This window comes from Lampris incognitus, chromosome 20 (assembly GCF_029633865.1).
Source record: "Lampris incognitus isolate fLamInc1 chromosome 20, fLamInc1.hap2, whole genome shotgun sequence".
In the NCBI taxonomy this organism is placed as follows: Eukaryota; Metazoa; Chordata; class Actinopteri; order Lampriformes; family Lampridae; genus Lampris; species Lampris incognitus.
The window spans coordinates 13,529,379-13,551,486 of NC_079230.1; the positions used below are offsets into that span (position 1 = coordinate 13,529,379).

At 47.5% G+C, this 22,108-nt stretch overlaps 1 protein-coding gene across 1 annotated transcript in view; it reads left to right on the plus strand.

Moving 5' to 3' along the window:
- The window catches only part of ndrg2 (NDRG family member 2), a 54,245-nt gene that overhangs the window by 12,931 nt on the left and 19,206 nt on the right, over positions 1 to 22,108 (plus strand). Inside the window, exon 3 of the mRNA XM_056300098.1 lies at positions 21,187 to 21,281. Coding sequence (XP_056156073.1) covers positions 21,207 to 21,281 — 75 coding nt within the window. The 5' untranslated portion in view covers positions 21,187 to 21,206. The remainder of the gene's footprint in view (positions 1 to 21,186; positions 21,282 to 22,108) is intronic.

Genomic DNA, 22,108 nt, shown 5'->3' on the forward strand with positions numbered 1-22,108 from the left:
ATCACAAAGAATAAGGAGGTTACCCGGTGTCCTGGCAATATTCCCAACCTGGCTCTCTCCATCTGGCCACGTAGTCATCCCCCTATGTAACTGGCTTAATGATTTCCTCCCTCTCCACCTCAAGCCGATTTTTGAACATTTTGATTTTGATATACTTTAATGATCCCCGTAGGGAAATTACGTTCTGCATTTAACCCATCCTAGTTGTGTAGCTAGGAGCAGTGGGCACCCGCCGTGCAGCACCCGGGGACCAACTCCAGTTTATCTTGCCATGCCTCGGTCAGGGGCACAGACAGGAGTATTAGCCCTACCGTGCATGTCTTTTTGATGGTGGGGGAAGCCGGGAACATGGAGAAAACCCATTGCAGACATGGGGAGAACATGCAAACTCCACAAAGAGGATGACCTGGGATGACCCCAAGGTTGGACAACCCCGGGGTTCGAGCCCAGGACCTTCTTGCTGTGAGGTGACAGCGCTAACCTCTGCGCCACCGTGCCACCCATGCTGATGTGTGGTTTACCCCTTCACTGTGAAGTGCTTTGGGTATCAAGATAAAGTGCTATAAAAATATAATCCATTATTATTATTATAAATGAAGATTCCAAAATCAATAATGTTTTAAATATTTTTTAAAAATGTTGCTGTTACAAATATAGGCTAGCTATTCGGATTTAGTCTGCGAGACGTTGGCATTTGATTTATTAATTAATCAAATATTCAAACAGTGACACTATTGGTTGTTGTGTAAAGTTGATAAGGGTTTGGTAACGCACTGTACTGTACATTAGCTGATTTTTTTCTTTCTTCAATATAAAGACCTTTGGCCAGAGTTGCTGTCTAGTGTATATTGATCTGAGCCGCTGGGTAGGAATTTTATGCTGTGTAGGTGTTTAAGTGCAGAATGCTTCTAAATACATATCTGGGCCACTGGGTATGGATGTTAGACCGTGTAGGTGTACGAGAGTAAAGCCATCCCAGGGAATGTGCATGGAGCAGCGGCATATATTGTGTTGATATGCGCTGTTCGTCACACATGTTTTGCTGGATTGTACCCCCCATGTGTGTCAACCCGAACTAGACACAGGCTTTTGTGTAACTGCGTAGGTGGACGAGTCCAACAGCTTAGTCTTCATAGGTTAGTATCTGGAACACTGCGCTCTAGCAGAGCTGCCTACTCCTCTGCCTGATGGCCAGGGTCCAGATACAGATTGGATAGGCCGCACAATGCTCTGTCTGTTCCCACTCGTGCACACAGCCCTTCACAACCTTCTATTTATAGACAATGCTCAGCCCAAACTCCATTCATATTTCCAAGGGTGCATGCACGCTTCAGCGTAACGGGTCACTGCTGCGGCCGAAATTTTCCAAGACTTGGGGCGCACGTAGAGCCTTTGAGAAAGTCCTCAGTATTAGACTTTCACAAAGACACTGAAACTTGCTTGTGGTGGGATGGCTTCATTGTGGTTATCATCAACAGGTGTGCATGTATATTTCATGTATAAATTGCTTGCAAAAGTGTGAGATAAGCGTTCTGAATTGGGGGGGGGGGGTTCCAGAAAAACACAGTGATGTAATCCGAAAGGAACATAGATAGACTCAAAAAGCAGAGGCCAAGTTGAAAATAAAACTGGACAAACATGTCAGCAGGGCAGATGCTTTTTGTATATTCCTTGGTGGGTGGGCCACATATTTTTAGACCAGTGGTGAGCCAAATGTAAACATTTTATATTTTTGGCAGCATGTCATGTTACACATGGAAGTTAAAAGAAAAACAAAAACAAAAAACTGCTGTCCACCATGTCAGCAAACTAAAGTAGTGACCATTAGGAGGTACGTGTCACTCACAGAGATGAAGAGAGACTAAGAGGTACTATCAACATGACCATGGTAGCTCATAAATATGATTAATTTAATATTCTTATGGTTATTAGCAACCAGATGCTCAGTAGCTAGAATAGCCATCCGTCATTACGGTGTTATGCAATTATGCTTAAAAAAACCAATTTAAAATCCAGCGACAGGTGAAGGAAATGGTCGGTCAGTGGTAACAGGAAGAATTAAAAGAGATGACATAGAGTAGACTGATTATTAAAAGATAAATCAATGTGGTTATTTCAAACCATGTAAACTCTTTAGACAAAGTAGTGTCTCAAACTTTAATCAGGTTTTTGTTTTTCACATAGTTGATATTGGATGGCTTATTAGAAATCATCTTATTCACTTTTGTAGGAGAAAAATTATTCATTTCCTTCTCCCCCACATAGATTTTCCCAGCAGTCCAATCTCGCAGACTGGCAAGAGCATCTAGTAATCAGACACTATAATTTGGTGCCTGCAGTGATGACTGTCATAATCAAGTCAAGTCGTGTCGGTCAAGTCAATTTTATTTGTATAGTGTAATATCACAAATTACAAATTTGCCTCAGTGAGCTTTACAGCAATACAACATCCTGAACTTAGACCCTCACATCGGATAAGGAACAACTCCCTAAGAAAAACCCTTAATAGGGAGAAAAAAAAAGGAAGAAACCAGGAGAGCAACAGAGGAGGGATCTTTCTCCCAACTGTCCCCCCATGGACAGTTGTGCAATGGATGATGTGTGTACACAATTTACAGAATACAACATTGAAAGTGGATAACAGAATTATAATGGAATTATAAGATATATGAAGAACATGATGAGGAGGATGCCAAGCAGCATCCACATGCCATCGGAACAGCCTAGGACCTGAGCCATGCAACCACCATCTACATGGAGACCTGGCAGGAGGACAGACTACACTTGCACACAGGGGAGACTCACATCACACCATTCATATACACGGGAGAAGAGACGGGAAAAGACATCATTCAGAGTGAGACAAAGACATGAGATGTGAGAAAAGAGAACAACTGCAATAATCAATAATCTATACTCTATAATCTCGTCGGCAGAACAGTGCTTAGTAAATTCATTGAGACAGAAACCAACCCGCCATGCAGTACGGGTCGTGAAATACTCAATTTAAAGGCAACTAATTGTAGGTTAAAGCAAAAAGATGATTTTAAAGTTTGGATTTAAAGGACTCAACAGACTCTGATTGTCTGACAGAAGCAGGGAGGTTATTCCATAAGAACGGAGCCCAATAGGACAAGGCCGTGCCATTTGCTGACTTCTTTTCAACTTTGGGTGCACACAGGAGCCCTGCATTTTGAGAGCGGAGAGCTCGAGATAGAATGTATGATTTAAGCAAATTAGATGGGTATGATGGGGCAAGCACATTTAGGATTTTATAAGTCAGCGGAAGCACCTTGAAGTCTGATCTAACATGGATAGGAAGCCAATGAAGGGAGGCAAGAATTGGTGTAATATGGTCAAATTTTTAGTTAGGATTCTAACTGCAGCATTTTGAACCATCTGAAGACTTTTAATATTAGCACATGGCAGACCTGAAAACAGAACATTACAGTTATCAAGTCTTGATGAAGCAAACGCACGTATTAGAGTCTCTGCAGCAGCCATGGACAGGAAAAACCAAGTTTTAATTATGCTAAGTAAGTCAAAAAAAGGTAGTCTTGGTGATTTATGTAATGTTATTATCAAAGGAAAGGCTAGGGTCAAATGTAACACCAAGATTTTAGGCTGCCACACTTTGTGAAATCACAGATTTGTCAAGCATTACTGTTATTTGATCAAATTGGTGTTTATGTGTAGCAGGGCAAATGACCAGTATCTCAGTTTTATCTGAATTTAAAAGCAGGACATTTAGTGACATCCAATTTTTCACAGCAGCCAAGCAGGCCTCTAAATTAGTAAATTGAGTTCAATCATCAGCCCTTGCAGGCACATACAGCTGAGTATTATCCACCTAGTATTGCAGATTTATTCCATGACTGTGTATAATTTGAACAAGAGGGGAAATATAAAGAGAGAAACGTAGAGGGCCAAGAACCAAGCCCTCGAGTACACCAAATTTAATATCAGAGAATTTCGATGTAATATTATTATAGCAGAAAAACTTCATTCTTTCAGATAAGTAGGACTTGAGCTAGGACAGAGACACCAAAAAGTACAATTTATTCTGTCTAATAGCATACAGTGATCAATGGTGTCAAAGGCTACACCAAGGTCCAGTAATAGAAGCACAGAGGTGGAATCAGAGTCCATAGCAAGTAGAAGATCATTTACCACTCTGGTTAGAGCAGTTTCAGTGGAGTGACAGGCCCTGAAAGCCAATTGAAAAAGTTCATATAGATAGTTTTCTTCTATATGGGTTGAAAGTTGTTGATACCCAGCTCTATTACTTTATAAAAGAATGGAAGATTAGAGACCGGTCGATAGTTATTAAGAGATTCAAGGTGGGATTTCTTAAGTAGGGATTTGACCACAGCTGTCTTAAAATTGCTGGGCACAATGCCAGTAGTAAAATTATAAATTAAAATGTCTAGCATTGTCGGTCCCAGTAAACTCCACAGGTCTTTAAAAAGTTTTGCTGGTAAAGGATCAAGTAGGCAAGTATTTGATTTAGAAGCTGACAGTGAGCTTAGTCAAACTACCAAGAGAGATAGTCTCAAAAGCTGTAATAACAGGGACTATCTGTGACTCGTTGTATAGATATGAATTTGGTAAGACAGGATCTGCAGGAATAGCTGGAGTTGAAGAACTAATTTTGTTTCTGATCTCATCGACCTTATTGCAGAAAAAGTCCAGAAACTCATCGGCTGTGAATGGTGAGCAGCTTTTTGAAGGCTGCTTTTTAGTAAATTTAGCTACAGTGTCAAAGAGAAATCTAGGATTATGTTTATTAATACTGATTAAACAAGAGAGATACGCTGCTTTCACCATAGATAAAGCAGGCTTATATTTCAATAAACACTCATGCCAAGATAGGTTAAAAAAAACTTTTTTATTCCAATTTTTTTCACCATTTACGTTCCAGTCTCCTGCAGACCTGCTTAAGAGCATGTGTCTCATCATTAAACCAGGGTATAGGCCTCTTAAGTTGCCTAGCTCTGGTAGTGAGAGGTGCAACTAAATCAAGAATAGAGAGGGCCACATTTAAGTCACTAGTGAAATTTTCAACAAAGTGTGTCTCCACAGTGAAAGGAGCCAAGACTTCAGGCAACTGCTGGGCAAATGCAGCTACAGTGGACCGTGCCGACATTAACAGGACAGGCCAGTGATGCTTCAAATGTAATGAGAAAATGATCTGACACAGTGGATGGGGTTGGTAAGACAGTCAGGTCAGAAACAGCTATCTCTTTAGATAAAACCAAATCAAGGGTGGTACCACTGCAATGAGTCGACTCTTGAACAAACTGAGAGAACCCAAAAGTACCAACAGGTCCCAGAAAGGCTTTACTTAGAGGATTAGCATTCTTATTAGGATGAATATTGAAATCCTCATGAATCAGAATCTCATCAGAATGAGTAACAAGACCTGAGATAAATTCTCCAAATTCTTCAACAAATTGTAAGTAAGGGCCAGGAGGCCGATAAGGTGTCAACAATGTGGACTGAGCAGTCTGGTCCTGGCTGAGGGAGATGGACCTAGAATTAGAGCCTCAAATGATTTGAATTTAGTTTCAAGTTTAGAAGTCACATTGAAAATAGACTTATATACCCCCACCTTGGCACCTAATCATTTGTCCCATGAATCCTCTCGCTCTTTATCTTCCCTAAAGTCTGTGAGAGTGATGTGACAGTTTAATAGCAAGAAGTACATACTCAGAAACCAACTAGGCCACACGCCAGGCCATTCAATCAAATATGAATCTATCATGTTTTAAATGGATGTATTGGAAAGACTTATAATTATTTAGGATTTATAATTGAACACTAAAATCATAATCATAAATATAATCATAATCTTTCCATGAGCTGTTCATTAGAAGGGCTGAGGATGATTGAACCTACGGTTTGTGGAGATAGAGATAGTTGGTGTAAATAAATTGTGTTTTAACAACTTAAAACAGAGGTGTGTCTTAGCTGGGCTGATGGCACCTTTATTAAACATCTGATAACAACAACGGATCAGGTGCGTGAAGGTGCGTGGTCATATTGACCACATAAAGACCCATACCACAAAGCGTAGCATAAATCGACATGCTTACAGTAGAAAAGATGGAGACGAGCTTGCGTTACGATGGGGAAGAGGCCGTGATGAATGAATAATGTTTGTCACAGAGCAACATAAAACCGTCTTTATCTGTGCCCTTGACTGACTCACAGATGATTTACAATAAACAGACGCTCATAGCAATTTGGTGCCATGGAAACATAAAAGGTCAGAAAGGCAGTTTTGTGACAGGATGTTGTCAACTCAAATCCCCGGACTTCCCCTTCTCCGCTTTAGTAAAAATGAAACGAAAGCCACTTAATTCGACTTTGTATTCTTACAAAGAATCTGTTCCCCGCATTTAACCCATCCTATTGTGTAGGAGCAGTGGGCAGCTGCAGCGCCCGGGGACCAACTTCAGTTCTTCTTTCAATTGTCTTGCTCAGGGGCACAGGCAGGACTACTAACCCTAACATACATGTCTTTTGTAAATGTCATTAATGAATCTGTGAATAAAACCTTTAACCCTCACTGCTTCAATGGCCGTGCTCTGTGGCGAACAGTAAAACAAATAGGGCACATATGCTGAGCAAACCTTCTCCTGACAAACAGTTCAGACTAGGAAAGGGTTGCTCTACACTTACAAAAGAAAAATAAAACCCTATTGTCGTAATTGGAAAAATACTATTCAGATTTCATTAAAGTGTGTTGTACATGAGAAGAGGTAGTGTTGGGCTTCAGGAACTATCGGTGTACGCATGTTTAATGGGCGGGTTTATCTCTATCAGCTCCGACATATCAATTTATCCTAGCTTCAAGGTTAATTAGTATGTGTGTTTGTGTCTGTGTCTCTGTCTGTCTGCATGAGAGTGTGTGTCTGTGTGTGTGTGTTTGTGTCTGACTAACTGTGACCTGAATCGAAGCAATTGACTGGATCACTTCATCGCTCTGATTCACTTTCTTTTTTTTTTTGTGATCTGACTGGGTGGCACAGTGGCTCAGTGGTTAGTGCGGTTGCCTCACAGCAAGAAGGTTCTGGGTTCGAGCCCCGGGGTAGTCCAACCTTGGGGGTCGTCCCGGGTCGTCCTCTGTGTGGAGTTTGCATGCTCTTCCCGTGTCTGCGTGGGTTTGCTCCGGGTGCTCCGGTTTCCTCCCACAGGCCAAAGACATGTAGGTCAGGTGAATGGGCCATACTAAATTGCCCCTAGGTGTGTGTGTGTGTGTGTGTGTGTGTGTGTGTGTGTGTGTGTGTGTGTGTGTGCGCCCTGTCCAGGGTATCTTCCCGCCTGCTGCCCAATGACTGCTGGGATAGGCTCCAGCATCCCCGCGACCCTGAGAGCAGGATAAGCGGTTCGGATAATGGATGGATGGATGATATGACTGAGATCGACCAGTCTTTGGTGTTACAACACTGTCAAGCAAATAATCTATTTACATTGTGCTTCGTTCAGATACAGTCCCGCCATAACTGACTGAACAAACTGAAGACTTATCCATCGGCAACCATTCGTTTTCAGCCGCGTCGCATTTTTCATTCATCACTGTGGGAAGAAGAATTTCTATTTTTTTATTCCCCTTATCTATTAAAGTCAAGGTACTGGAATAACGTTAGAAATCCTCAGCAGGGGTGTCCAGGTAGTGTAGCGGTCTATTCCGTTGCCCACCCACACGGGGATCGCCGGTTCGAATTCCCGTGTTACCTCTGGCTTGGTTGGGCGTCCCTACAAACACTATTGGCCGTGTCTGCGGGTGGGAAGCCAGATGTGGTATTTGTCCTGGTCGCTGCACTAGCGCCTCCTCTGGTCAGTCGGGGCGCCTGTTCAGGGGGGAGGGGGGCCTGGGGTGAGTAGCATGATCCTCCCACGCTCTATGTCCCCCTGGCAAACTCCTCACTGTCAGGTGAAAAGAAGCGGCTGGCGACTCCACATGTATCGGAGGAGGCATGTGGTAGTCTGCAGCCCTCCCCGGATCGGCAGAGGGGGTAGAGCAGCGACCGGATGGCTAGGAAAAGCGGGATAATTGGCCGGATACAATTAGGGAGAAAAAGGGGGGGGGAATTCCAATAAATAAATAAATCGTCAGCAAATCTCAATAAAATATATTTTTTGTGTTATTTGTTTTGCACAATTGTTGTTTTAGTGGACAGTAAGGATGGAGTAGAGGCCTTACAAGTCAGTTAGTTGTACATTGCAAGTGCGTTTTGCACTATATATACAAGTATATATATATATATATATATATACACACACACACACACACACACACACACACACTAATGCATACCAGTCTAGTATGGTATTCTACAGCATAGTACGGCTATATGTACTAGAGTCCATATAATGTTTTTCTATAAGATACACCCCTGTCAAAGTCTTACAACCAATTTGGAGAGATTTCCCCAGAAAATATTGACCACTACTCTCTCGGACTGCTGCAATCAATCAATCAATCAATCAATCAATCAAGTTGCATGTTAAATAGCGCTTTTCCAGCTGCACGGTTAGCAGAACGAGCTTGCTGAGGACGAGCCTGGACGGACTGAGAAATGACTGGCTGCGTAGAATCAGCGCAGGCCAGTCTTGTCTTTCGACACTCTCCAAATAACGCTGAGCAGGTCATGTCTCTCATGAGGATGGCGACACAGCGATCATTTAGGGGACAAAATCATGTTTTTTGTTTTTTCCAACAGTGACTAATGGACTCCCCATTGAAGTTGCCGTTCTCGCTCAGAATGCTGCTGAAACCCTCCGATATGAGAGTCTTTCTGTTCAGGAAGGGGGTGGGATGGATGGGGGAGGAGAAATGCAGACAGAGAGAAAAGACTTGTGTGTGTCCGACAGAAGGTGAGGTCACGATGGGGGGAATAAAAGGTGCACTGAAAACGAAAAGAAAAGAAGGTTAGTAGGTGAGCGATGGACAATGGAGGATTGGAAGTGACAAAGAGAGGGCCATAGCGGTCTGGTGAGAAGGGGGGAGAGAGAGAGAGAGGGCGAGAAAACCACCTTTTCTAAATAGTCCTTTTTTTATTTTTGGAGAGCCGAGGTGATCTGTGCCTATCCGACGCCGTGGGAAGCACAGGAGACATGGGGGGGGGGCAGAGGGGGCGAGAGAGAGAAAGAGGGAATGGGGAGTAGATGCAGAAAGAAAAACAAAACAAAACGAGGGGAGCTTTGGCTCGTCGTTATATCTCCATGGCGGCTGGTGTTGTGTTCGATTCCCTTTTTTGCCAGATATTGGCCTGCCTTTCCTCTGTCTCGTTTTTGGCTCTCCCTGGGTTTCTCTCATGTAGGCCAAGTAAACAGACGCCGACAACAACCCTACTCTCAGAGCAGCTGCATGTGGGCGCTTATGCCTGGGGGGGAAAAAGGAAAGAAAGAAAGAAAGAAAAATGACAGGTGTCCGGGTAGCGTGGCGGTCTATTCCGTTGCCTACCAACACTTGGATCGCCAGTTTGAATCCCCGTGTTACCTCCAGCTGTGTCAGGCGTCCCTACAGACACAATTGGCCGTGTCTGCGGGTGGGAAGCCGGATGTGGGTATGTGTCCTGGTCACTGCACTAGCGCCTCCTCTGGTCGGTCGGGGGCGCCTGTTTGAGGGGGAGGGGGAACTGGGGGGAATAACGTGATCCTCCCACGCGCTACGTCCCCCTGGCGAAACTCCTCACCGTCAGGTGAAAAGAAGCGGCTGGTGACTCCACATGTATGGGAGGAGGCATGTGGTAGTCTGCAGCCCTCCCCGGATCGGCAGAGGGGGTGGAGCAGCAACTGGGATGGCTCGGAAGAGTGGGGTAATTGGCCAAGTACAACTGGAGAGAGAAAGGTGGAGGAAAAAAAAAATCCAAATCCAGAAAGAAAAATGACTGTACCGTTTGTGGATGGGAACTGTTTTCAGCAGGCCGTCCCCGCCAAGCTCAGAGCAGAAAGTACAGCTCAGGTTTTCATCGTATTGAATTTGCAAAGAAACAACAAGCACTTACCGCCGAGGCCCTCGGCGGTCCCATAATGCGGTTTATGAATATTGTTTGAAGATTTATTAATGAATACCGCCTGCGTGAATGTCTCATGTAACTATAAACTTGGATTGCGTTCAGGGGCTCAGATCATGTTTCTACAGTTACACTAAACTACCGGCGGAAAGCTTTTCCAAAATAAACTGCTTAGTTTGGCTCCAGTCTGGTTCACACGGTCGTAGGCCTGCGGTGAAAACCGCTCATACTTACATCCTCCATCCATCCTTTACTACAACCAGTGACAACATCGGTTTCTGTAGAAGTCTCCATCACTGTGACCGTCTCGTGTGTACCAACAGCAGAGGGCTAGCCCCTCTGTGGTATCGAAGATGACGATGGTCTCAACTTCCAACTCTTGTGTCCTTCAGCCAGCTTGCCACCAGGCCACTCCTTCCAACTGCAAGCAAACAAACCTCAAGCAAACAAACCTCCTGACCCATGCAGGACCTCTGCGGTGCCGAAATCTCTACGTTTGCCACATGTTTGCTTCCTGTATGTTGCGTTATCGCCGCACTGGATCTGAAAGCTGTTCAGATTCCTGAAATAGCTTCTTCGTGTCCCACGCCCAAGGCAGATCTGTATGTGGCTACATGGCTGTGTGAAGCATCTATACATGATGTGGGAGTACCCAGGTGGAGCCTTGGCTGACCACCTCAGGGGTATAAAGCAGCAAACACTGGCCCACAACTGTTTCTGTTCCAACACCTGGGTCTAACCTTTCTTCATGCATACACGTGGGTGTGTGTGTGTGTGTGTGTGTCTCCTGGATTGCCACCTTGCCGGGGTGGAGAAGCTTGCGTGTACCAATGATGCCAAGAGCTATGCCGTCCAGAGCTTGGCTCCTGGTGGGGTCACCCTCAAGGGGGAGGTTCCAGATGAAGCGCGATCCAACAAAGATCCTCAACGGCAGAACAGAACTGGTGGACGATGTCTCCAGGTCACAATGGCAGCGAAGGCGGATGAAGGCTGCAACAGAGGGTGGTCCCCAATCGTCTTAGTTCTTTCTCCATGCCGTTGGACTCTGGCCACCCCCTGCCAAGAACCATGCGATGGCCACAGGCGCATCAGCCTCTCCACGTCAAAAGCTGTCACACGCAGGCGTCCTCCCGTTATGGGGCTCCAGGATCAGCCTCTACACCCACCCGAGGACCCAGGGGGACCCAGACGGAGGACGGTCATACTCGACCCCGAGTGACCACTGATGATGGTGTGTGTATGTGTGTGTGCAAAAATAGGATTATCAAAAATGTGCGTGTTGGATTGAATGGCATATTAATTAATTGAGATGATTCAAACCAGTGTTATATCCCTTCTAGGTCACGTTTAACGGATTAATTGGAATTTACCTGTTGGCCATTTTTTTCCATTGAACACTGTATATCTTCCCAGCTACAGTGTACGATTTGAAATTGGGTGTCTAGGAGGGCTCTTTTAAACTCACGCGAAAGGAAACTGCTAAGCACATGGATGTCACAGAAAACATTTCTATAAGCTGAAATCAGAGTCTTGTCGTTATCCTGTCGTATCCATCTTAAAATATCCAGTGTTAGGGCGTCCGGGTGGCATGGCAGTCTGTTCCGTTGCCTACCAGCACGGGGATCACCGGTTCGAATACCCGTGTTACCTCCGGCTTTGTCAGGCGTCCCTACAGACCCAATTGGCCGTGTCTGTGGGTGGGAAGCCGGATGTGGGTATGTGTCCTGGTCACTGCACTAGTGCCCCCTCTGGTTGATCGGGGCGCCTATTCGAGGGGGAGGGGGTACTGGGGGGGATAGCTTGATCCTCCCACACGCTATGTCCTCCTGGTGAAACTTCTCACTGTCAGGTGAAAAGAAGCGGCTGGCGACTCCACATGTATCGGAGGAGGCACGTGGTAGTCTGCACCCCCCCCCCTCCCGCCCGGATCGGCAGAGGGGGTGGAGCAGCAACCGGGACAGCTCGGAAGAATTGGCCGGATACAACTGGGGAGAAAAAGGGGGGAAATCCAAAAAAGAAAAAGGAAAAAAAAAATCCGGCGTTACTTTAGTCCACATCTGTGTTCTTGAGGTGCCCTCGCCCTGTTTTTATCCTTTTAACTCCGAGGCTCCCTTTTTTTTCATCCCCCTCTCGTATTTCACAGCCTCAAACAACTCATCATCAATGCTGTCCGATGGTGAAGCAACGCTCCTGCTTGTCCAGTTTAACCTCTCAGCTTCTCAACCTTCAGCCTACATTCCCAATATAGGTGACCTCAATGCTCACTGCCCTACTTCTGTTGCCTGTTTGTGGGGCAATAGTATTTATCACTCAGTCTTTGTATGTGTATGTGTGTGTTTTGCACGTGTGAGCGTGCATGTGTCTCTTTGTGTATTCATACATGTCTGTGTATGTGTGTGCATGTGTGTTTGTCTCCTCTTTCAGTGCTGAGAGAGAGAGGGAGAGAGAGGGGGAGAGCGAGAGGGAGCGAGAGAGCAAGAGAGGGAGGGAGAGAGGGAGCGAGAGAGCAAGAGAGGGAGGGAGAGAGGGAGCGAGAGAGAGGGGGAGAGAGAGGGGGCGAGAGAGGGGGAGAGAGGAGAGAGAGAGAGGGGGCGAGAGAGGGGGAGAGAGAGAGAGGGGGCGGGAGAGAGGAGAGAGAGAGAGCATTTCAGATGAAAGAAGGCAGTCTCTGCCAGCACAGTTGTTTACCCTTTTCCCTATTCACTGCCATTGGATGGGGTGGGGTTGTGGGGGGGGGGTGAAGGCCTTCGGTGGGGGAGACCGTGAAGAGGGATGACTGACAGAAAATGAGAGCGAGACGAGTTAAAACTGAACAGGATGAGAGGGGTGAAGAGCCAGAGGACAGAACATTTTGGAGAGGAAGAGCCAGAGAGAGACAAAGCTCTCCTGTGTGATAGCAATTTCTTGTCTCGGCATTTAGCACAGTGGTGCAACAGTCGCACACACAAACACACACACACACACACACACACACACACACACACACACACACACACACACACACACACACACACACAAACCTACTTCTTCAGGGTGCAGTAAATGTGTTTGTCCTTGGTATACACCGATCAGCCAAAACATTAAAACCACTGACAGGTGAAGCGAATAAGCACTGAATATCTCACATTGCAGAAGAGCTACTGTCGCTCAAACTGCCGAAAAAAGTTAACGCTGGCTATTTATTAGCGATGCACAGGGCTTTTTTATACCCACATCCACCCAACCCGCGATGAGAGCCAATCTGCACCACCCAACCCGCTTAAATATGCGTTGTTTAACCACCTGAACCCGACCCGCCAACCTCCAAATATAGCCTAGGCTCCAGCGAAGTGAGCAGTGTGGCAGTATGTCATTGTCGGGCCGTTTGCCCAGCATAACACACCGATTACAAGGCACCGCCTATTGTTTATTAGCCTAATGGTGTCTGGGTCTGGGCTGCTAAGTAAGCAGACCAATTGTTCCAAACGGCGTTCTCTATTGTTGAACAGCAGCAAAGCAAGTAACCCTTCATTAAAGACATGAACCCTGTGCCTCTTTCTCTCACTCACACACACACACACACACACACACACACACACACACACACACACACACACACACACACACACACACACACACACACATCGCATATTGATGATAAAGCTGCTTGCGTGTGTGTGTGTATGTGTGTGTGTGTGTGGGTTTCTGTAAGTTATGTATTTCTTACTCGGAACACTGCTTGGTCACTTTTTGACGGGCTTGCCCGAACCCGTGATATTTTCTAGCAAGCTTACCTGAACCCGCCCGACCCGCGGGTCAACCGGCCGGCGGGACTTGCGGGTTATAGGTCGACCCGCACGTCACTACTGACTGTGATAGACAGGTGTCAGAACACACAGTGCATCACAGCTTGCTGTGTATGGGGCTGCGGAGCCACAGACCGGTCAGAGGGCCCATGATGACCCCTGTCCACCACCGAAAGCACCTACAATGGACACGTGAGCATCAGAACTGGACCATGGAGCGATGGAAGAAAGTGTTCTGGTCTGATGAATCACATTTTCTTTTACTTCATGTGGACAGCCAGCGGTGTGTTGTTTACCAGGGGAAGAGATGGCACCAGGATGTACTGTTGGAAGAAGAGAAGCCGGCAGAGGCAGTGTGATGCTCTGGGCAATGTTCTGCTGGGAAACCTCGGGTCCTGGCATTCATGTGGATGTTACTTTGACACGTACCACCTGCCTAAACATGGTTACAGACTGAGTACACCTCTTCATGGCAGCGGTATTCCCTGATGGCAGTGGCCTCTTGCTCCCTGCCACACTGCACACATTGTTCAGGAATGGTTTGAGGAGCATGACAGAGGGTTCAAGGTGTTGCCTTGGCCCCCAAAATCCCCAGATCTCAGTCCGATCGAGCATCTGTGGTATGTGCTGAAAAAAAAAGTGCGATCCATGGAGGCCCCACCTCACAGCTTACAGGACTTAAAGGATCTGCTGCTAACGTCTTGGTGCCACATACCAGAGGACACCTTCAGAGGTCTTGTGGAGTCCATGCCTCGACGGGTCAGAGCTGTTTTGGTGGTACGAGGGGGACCTACACAATATTAGGCAGGTGGTTTTAATGTTTTGGCTGATCGGTATATCTATTGGCGTTAGATGAGATGTAACACATTCTGATGCTTGGCTGCAGGGACAACCAGGTGGTAAGAACTTCACAGGTTTGATTCCCATATGCATTGATTCGTCCAACAGACCTGAGTCATTTTGTGAGGCCCTTTATATCCTAAAGCCAAAATTGGCCACTGGTCAGTTGTAGAAGGATGCGGTTGCTAGATGCCTGAATGCAGAATTACTGTCAGGTGACATTGTGTTAAAGGACGGAGTCAAAGTGGCAGAGCAAATGAGAGACAGACAGAGAGAGAGAGAGAGAGAGGAAGTAAGAAGGAATGACAGGAAGGAGTGATGAAAACACAAGGTGACATCCTGGAGTGAGATGAACCACTGACAGTGGACCGCCGTGACGCCACTTCTCTGCGTTATAATGAACGCACACAACAACGAGATGGAAACCGAGTTTTAACTTTGGTGGGCCGCGGTGTTACCCACCCCGACCTGATTGCTGAGGCGTGCAAACGGTTTGGTGTACCAGCCTAACGAGCCAGCTGCTGTTCGACATCCAAAAAGTGTGGTTACACTTAAGTCTCTCCCCTTCTGTCTGAGTCTTCTTCTCGCACTCCCTGTCAATCAATCTCTCTCCCTTCTCCTTCTCCCTCTTCCTCCCTCTCTCGATCATGCTGTATCTCTGTGGTGACAGACGGTGCCTCCTGTGCAGTTTAACAGTTATTACACGCTGTAAAACGCACCGACTCACAGAAAGAGAGAGAGAGAGAGAGAGAGAGAGAGAGAGAGAGAGAGAGAGAGAGAGAGAGAGAGAGAGAGAGAGAGAGAGAGAGAGAGAGAGAGAGAGAGAGAGAGATGGGCAAAAGAGGGAGTTAGGCCGATTAGAATGGCATCGCAGGAAGTCCGTGAGTGAGAAAGGGAGAGTGTGCAAGTTGGGGAGAGAGAGAGAAAGCGAGAGAGGGAGCGATGGGGAGAGGGTGCTCTGGAGATTATGTATAACGGGTGAGGTACATGAAACTGGTCTCAAATGCTGCTTAAAGAGAGACTGACGTGCCCTTTCTGAACACATTTTTTAACATTGGGAGTTGGAATCGTAACCAAAAATAGGTTTTTTATGGTTTTATGAATTCAAAGCTATTGGTTACTGTCTTCCTGGGTCTTCGGGTGGGTGGGGCTCGGTACGGCTCGTCACTCGCTGTAGAAAAAAATGGTGGTAGGCCTACGGCACAGCAGTGCAATACAACTTGGCGAATAATATGTCCGATGATACAAATAACTGTCAGATAAACAGATAGATAGATAGATAGATAGATAGATAGATAGATAGATAGATAAATAGCAATACGTCGTAGCAAGATCTCAGCAAAATAGCACAAACTCGAGCCAAGTAGCTAGCAAGAGGGAGTGAAAGAACAGCTTCTGCGTGGTTTCATAGCATCTCACTACGGACACACCCCATATGCAAATTGACTGGTGTCTACGTATCCATTGGACACCATCTACAGCCAATCACAGATTTCTCTCGAGTGGCCGCAGAGGCGCTGTTTTGGCCACTGAATTTCTCCGTGGTCACATTCCAACACGGAGCAGAGCCCATCAATGGGAATTTTCGGGTTTTGATGTCAGTACCACTTTAATGCATAATGAGGTCATGTGATTCTGTCGCCTCGTCTAGCAGCCCGTCGCCTTTAGCGGGTTATGTGCTGTAAAGTTGTTCGGTATTAGTCACTTGAGGTGGTGTTTCTTACTGAAACGATGTAAGTGGTACTTCCATAATTTGAACACAAAATAAATTCTGCCATGGTATAACGGATTGTTGGGGATTTAAAATGGATTTTGGCAGCTAACGAAATTTCCAAACCATGTCATTTTTTTTATCCCTTCAAAGAAAAAAATCAAAAGAATTCATGGGCGACACGGTGGCACAGTGGTTAAGTGCGGTCGCCTCACAGTAAAGAAGGTCCTGGGTTCGAGCCCCGGAGTAGTCCAACCTTGGGGGACATCCCGGGTCGTCCTCTGTGTGGAGTTTCCATGTTCTCCCCGTGTCTGCGTGGGTTTCCTCCAGGTGCTCCGGTTCCCTCCCACAGTCCAAAGACATGTAGGTCAGGTTACTCGGCCATACTAAATTGTCCCTAGGTGTGAATGTGTGTGTGGGCCCTGTGTGGTGGTCTGGTGGCCTGTCCAGGGTGTCTCCCCGCCTGCCGCCCAGTGACGGCTGGGATAGGCTCCAGCATCCCCGCGACCCTGAGAGCAGGACAAGCGGTTTGGATGATGGATGGGTGGGTGGATGAATTCATTGGTAAAATGCAACAGAGACATCATCAGCAGTGACCAAAAGGGACCACAGCCAAGATGTGGATGTGGTCAAACTCAAAACCCAAATTCAGTGTACTGTACCACTCTTTGCTGTACAATTCAACACTTGACTTCACAGTTTGCCCACTTTCATCTATTCAACCCTGCGCCGCTGATTACGAACCATTTCTGTGGAACGTGGGAAAGACCATCTTGCATCTTCCACGGAGAGAAGCGTTCGAGTTCCCTGTGCAAGCACACTTGAACATGGCCGCACCGCCCGTTTCAGCGGCATGCCCCAGGAACAGCGAAACCACGTGAACGTGTGTAGCTGTACAAATCTGAGGTTACCCCACATGTGACCCCACCTGCCCTTGTCCCATCTTATGTTACTGAAGCGGGAACTCAGGGGGCAGGCGGGAATCAAACCTGGGTTCCCCGTACCACAGGTGACTGCGCTAGCCAGCCAACTACAGGGTCCGACCTGGTAGCCAGGGGCTAGCGAGTCTACACATCCGTGGTCGTACACTGTTACGCCATTCCCTTGTCGCTATAGAGCAGCTGCTATTTTCTGCTATGATGGATGTAAGGCAGGGGAATGAGAACAAAACGTGTCAGATCAGATCGGCGCAGAGCCGGAGCCGAGCCGGTGTTGACCAAGTGCTGCTGTGTGTGCGTAATGCACACAACGCTGTGTGGGTCAAGTCAAGTCGGTTTTATTTGTATCGCCCAATCTCTAAGCCACACAATGTGATTCAGCTGTAGTGTGTGTGTCTGTGTGTGCAGGTGTTGCTTGAGCAAAGCGGAAATGCTTGTGTGTGTGTGTGTTTGTGTGTGTGTGTGTGTGTGTGTGTGTGTGTGTGTGTGTGTGCACGCACATAACCCGTGCAGTGCGCTGTGTGTGCACTCATGCGTGCATGACGGCGGTTAGATGCTGAGGGCATGTTAACGACAGCGTGGGCACCGAAGTCCTTGGCAAGGCCACAGTCCAGAAACAGGCTTGATAAAGCCCGCTGGTCATGAAGGGGGTGGGGGGGAGAGGGGGGAGGGGGTTTCTCACTCTACTTCTTCTTGTTTGTGCTGATGTAAATGTTACAGCCATACGTGTACCGTAGCTGAGTACCGGCGTTAAGAAAAGCACAGTTTGCATGAGGAAACTGTTCCAAAGTACTTTATGCCGACAAAGTTGACGTGAGTTTGAGACCGAGTGTGAAACTGAGAGGTGACCGGTCAGAAAGAGACCGGCGCTGAATAGGAGGATTGTTCTAGAAGAAGAGTCAGGTGGATGATGGTGAAGGATAGGTGTGACGACAATAGTTACTAATAGAGATGGATGGAGAGGATCTGAGATACAAAGCAGAGAGCTGTGTGTGTGTGTGTGTGTGTGTGTGTGTGTGTGTGTGTGGATGGGGGTTGGGACGGTGGGCTGGGGGTGGGGGTGGGGGGGCAGTGGTGACTAATAATTTCTGTTCGAGACCTGGAGAGACACAGGCATCCTGGGGCTTGCATTTCATCTCCTGTTGAGTTTGTGTGTGTGTGTGTGTTTGTGTATATGTGTGTGAGCGCACACACTCCCGCTCAAAAGAAATGTACATGTCATGAACACGCACACACACACACACACACGCACGCTAGCGCCCTCTGTTTGCTGCTTTCTTATGTGTTGCCAGAGCTGCAGATAGGACCCAGTCATTTGTTGTTTGTTTTTTTTTGCTATGTGGCCATGAACCGCACACCCCCACGCAAGTTCCATGCTTACACACAAGCACACATACACACAGGGGTGCAGTCACAGGCACGCACACGCACGCACACAGAAGGTATGGGTGCGGCAGTAGTCTGAGGGTTTGAACGCGAGCGAGCTCAGAGCGAATGGGGGATCAACCCGTCACTCACTCACTCTGATCAACAGACGCCACCTCACCCTCCGCTCCCGGGCAACCGCGAGGGCAGAAAGACGAGTGCCCCCAACTTGTGTAACACATTCAGGCTGTTGTACTCACACTGAACATGATGGGACAGCTGAGGGCCGGAGATGAGGAGATGGGGAGGAGAGGGTTGGAGAGAAAAAAAGCATCTCAATGGGGTCCTGTGTAACCCCCCCCCCCTCCTTAATAAAGGCATTTTATGTTTCTTGGCGTGTTTGTGAAAAGACACACGCTGTGGATGTGAACGAAAACGGCCGGGGTAAAACGGGCAGGAGTACTGCTGTCGTCGGGGTAATTAATTGGTTAATTCTGTTGGTCAGTTATCAAGTAAAGATACCAGACAGCGGCCCACCAGATGCTGAGAGGTTTTCCTTTCTTGCTTTCAAATCTTTCTGAAATCGGTAGTGTTGGAGGGGTTCTGGCTCCTGCTCAGACTGACTGAACCGTCACGCTGGGCTCTGGAAACCGGGGACGGACATTAGTCATTATCATTATTGATGCATCGTAGACATAAAGGATTAATCAATCAATTAATAAAAAAAAAAGACTTGTAAAGGAAAATGATCTTTGGCTGCAGCTGTAGACAGGAGTAAATATGCAGTAAATAGTCCGGGTAGCGTAGCGGTCTATTCCGGTGCTTACCAATACGGGGATTGCCGGTTCGAATCCCCATGTCACCTCCAGCTTGGTCGGGTGTCTGCGGGTGGGAAGCCGGATGTGGGTGCGTGTCCTGGTCGGCTCAGAAGGGTGGGGTCATGAGCCAAATACATCCAGCCAGCCATCCATCCATTATCCAAAGCACTTATCCTGCTCTCAGGGTGGCGGAGATGCTGGAGCCTATCCCAGCAGTCATTGGGCGGCAGGCAGGGAGACACCCTGGCCTGGACAGTCCACCAGGCCATCACAGCCCCCCCCCCACACACACACACACACATTCATACCTAGGAACGATTTAGTACGGCCAGTTCACCTGACCTACATGTCTTTGGGATGTGGGAGGAAACCGGAGCCCCCGGAGGAAACCCACACAGACCCGGGGAGAACATGCAAACTCCACACAGAGGACGACCTGGGACGACCCCCAAGGTTGAACTACCCCGGGGCTCGAACCCAGAACCTTCTTGCTGTGAGGCGACCATGCTAACCACTGTACCACCTGTCACTGGCCAAGTACAATTAGGGAGAAAAAGGGGGGGGGGAGCCACAAAAGTATCAAAATAGAGGTTAGGCTATGTTTTTGCATCAACTATTGTTTGTTGAAGTGTGTGTCCTGACAAAAAAAATAATTTATTGTTACCCCCCCCCCCCCCACCACACAACTTTCGAGTCACCTTCCTCCAACACTGCATCCAGTGTGTTGTGTTAATCTTTGCAGACTGTTCGGCTCTCTGGTCAATGAAGTTTTTTTTTTCAAGTTTTCTGAATAAATTGACCCCAAACGAGTTGTCGGGCAAAGGAAGGTGGCGCACCACTGCTGCGGCGCTCGCCACTTGTCTCCAGGCGCCGGTGGAGGTTGTGGTTGTGCAGGACAGCTGAATGTGTTGCAGGACAGTGCTGATAGTACGTATGCTCTGCACAGCTTCCCTGCATGAATGCAGTCATAAAATTACATCTTCCCCACCTCTCTCCATCCTCTCCATCCTCGCCATCCTCCTCCATCCTCCTCTGCTGACTGAGCCCTCCGTTTGGTCTCCCCCGTCTTTATTTTTCCCATATCTATGCAACAGTCTGCCCGTATTACTCCCCTCTCGTCTTCTCTGTCTGTTTTCTGTTGTCTTTTTTTTTCTCTTCCATTCGGGACTTTAGCTGGTATCACACGCCGTCTGCCAGACCCACATCACCGTCACCATACTCACCTGCAGACGTCCTACCCGGGACTTCATCAACCGCTTCATTTGTGGCTCACGTGTTGGCTTGTGTTGGGATGCACCGCATCAAATCACACTATATCCAGTCATTAATCCACTCCTTCCCTCCGCTTTTATTTCCCTTTTTTTTTTTTGATTCTGTCTTAAGTCCTTCGCGCGTCTGTCCCCGCTAAGTTTCCTACCAGCGCTAATTGCTAATTAACTTTCAGAGGGTCCCCGTGCGCAAAGAGAGTCCCGACGGAGAGGAGAGACACACTGAACCGCGCGGTGTGGAAGTGAATGGGCTTGTGTGCACGCGTCGTTGTGTGTGTGTGTGTGTGTGTGTGTGTGTGTGTGTGTGTGTGTGTGTGTGTCATGCACAGGAGTTGTAAGATTGTGTATGTTTGACTACACAAGGGAACGGGTGAGACGGGGGGAAAGGACATGTATTTGTGCTCAACAAGGATTTTGTGCTTTGTGTCTTGTGCAGGACGCGACGGGTGTGACGCCATGACAACCGAAATGCAGGAAATCGCCATCACGGAGGAGAAGCCTTTACTCACTGGCCAGGCTGATGCTGCCAAGGTCAGAGACTGTGCTGTCACACACACACACACACACACGCACGCACGCACACAAAATGAGCACACACAACTGCACACCCTTCGGCATGTCACATACATGATCTCCACTTACAAACGTCACTCGACATCATCCACCCACACAAGGCCGATATAGCACGTCCACATGTGTATTGTGTGTGTGTGTGTGTGTGTGTGTGTGTGTGTGTGTGTGTGTGTGCGCGCGCACTTCTTAGCAAAACCAACATTCGATACAATAGGGGTTCTCAAGCACCCGGTCTCACACGCTAAAACAGAAATACGTGATTTAAGCAACTCTTGTGTGTACACGTGTGTGCGTGTGTGTGTGTGTGTGTGTTTGTGTACAGCTGCAGCACTGACTTACATTTACCACGCTGACGTCAAAGCCCTGAGGGGGAGAGAGAGAGAGACAGAAGCTCCTCTTCTCTTTTTCTGCTTTGCTTTGCCGCGCTGATGTTGTTGTGCAGATGCTGAGCTGCAGCGCGCACCCGTTACTGCTGCCACCTGCTGGTTGAAAAGGGGAAGCGCAGTGCTGTGGCCGAGCGAGCGAAATTAAGCTGCCAGGGGCTCTAAAGAGCACCTAAGGGGGGCAATGGTATTTGATGTGCGCTGCATCAGACGACACAACACGTAACCGTTTGCTATCTTAACCGAGTAAAACGCCGCCTCCCTTCTCTGAGTGGCGTCTTCCTTATCGGAGGAGCCCTCCCTCCTCTCATCCCCCCATCCCCGCCAGTGACGCACATCTGCCCACAGCCAGCTCTACCCCGGTATTGAGGTGGCGCTACTTTTCATTAGACGTGGGTCACC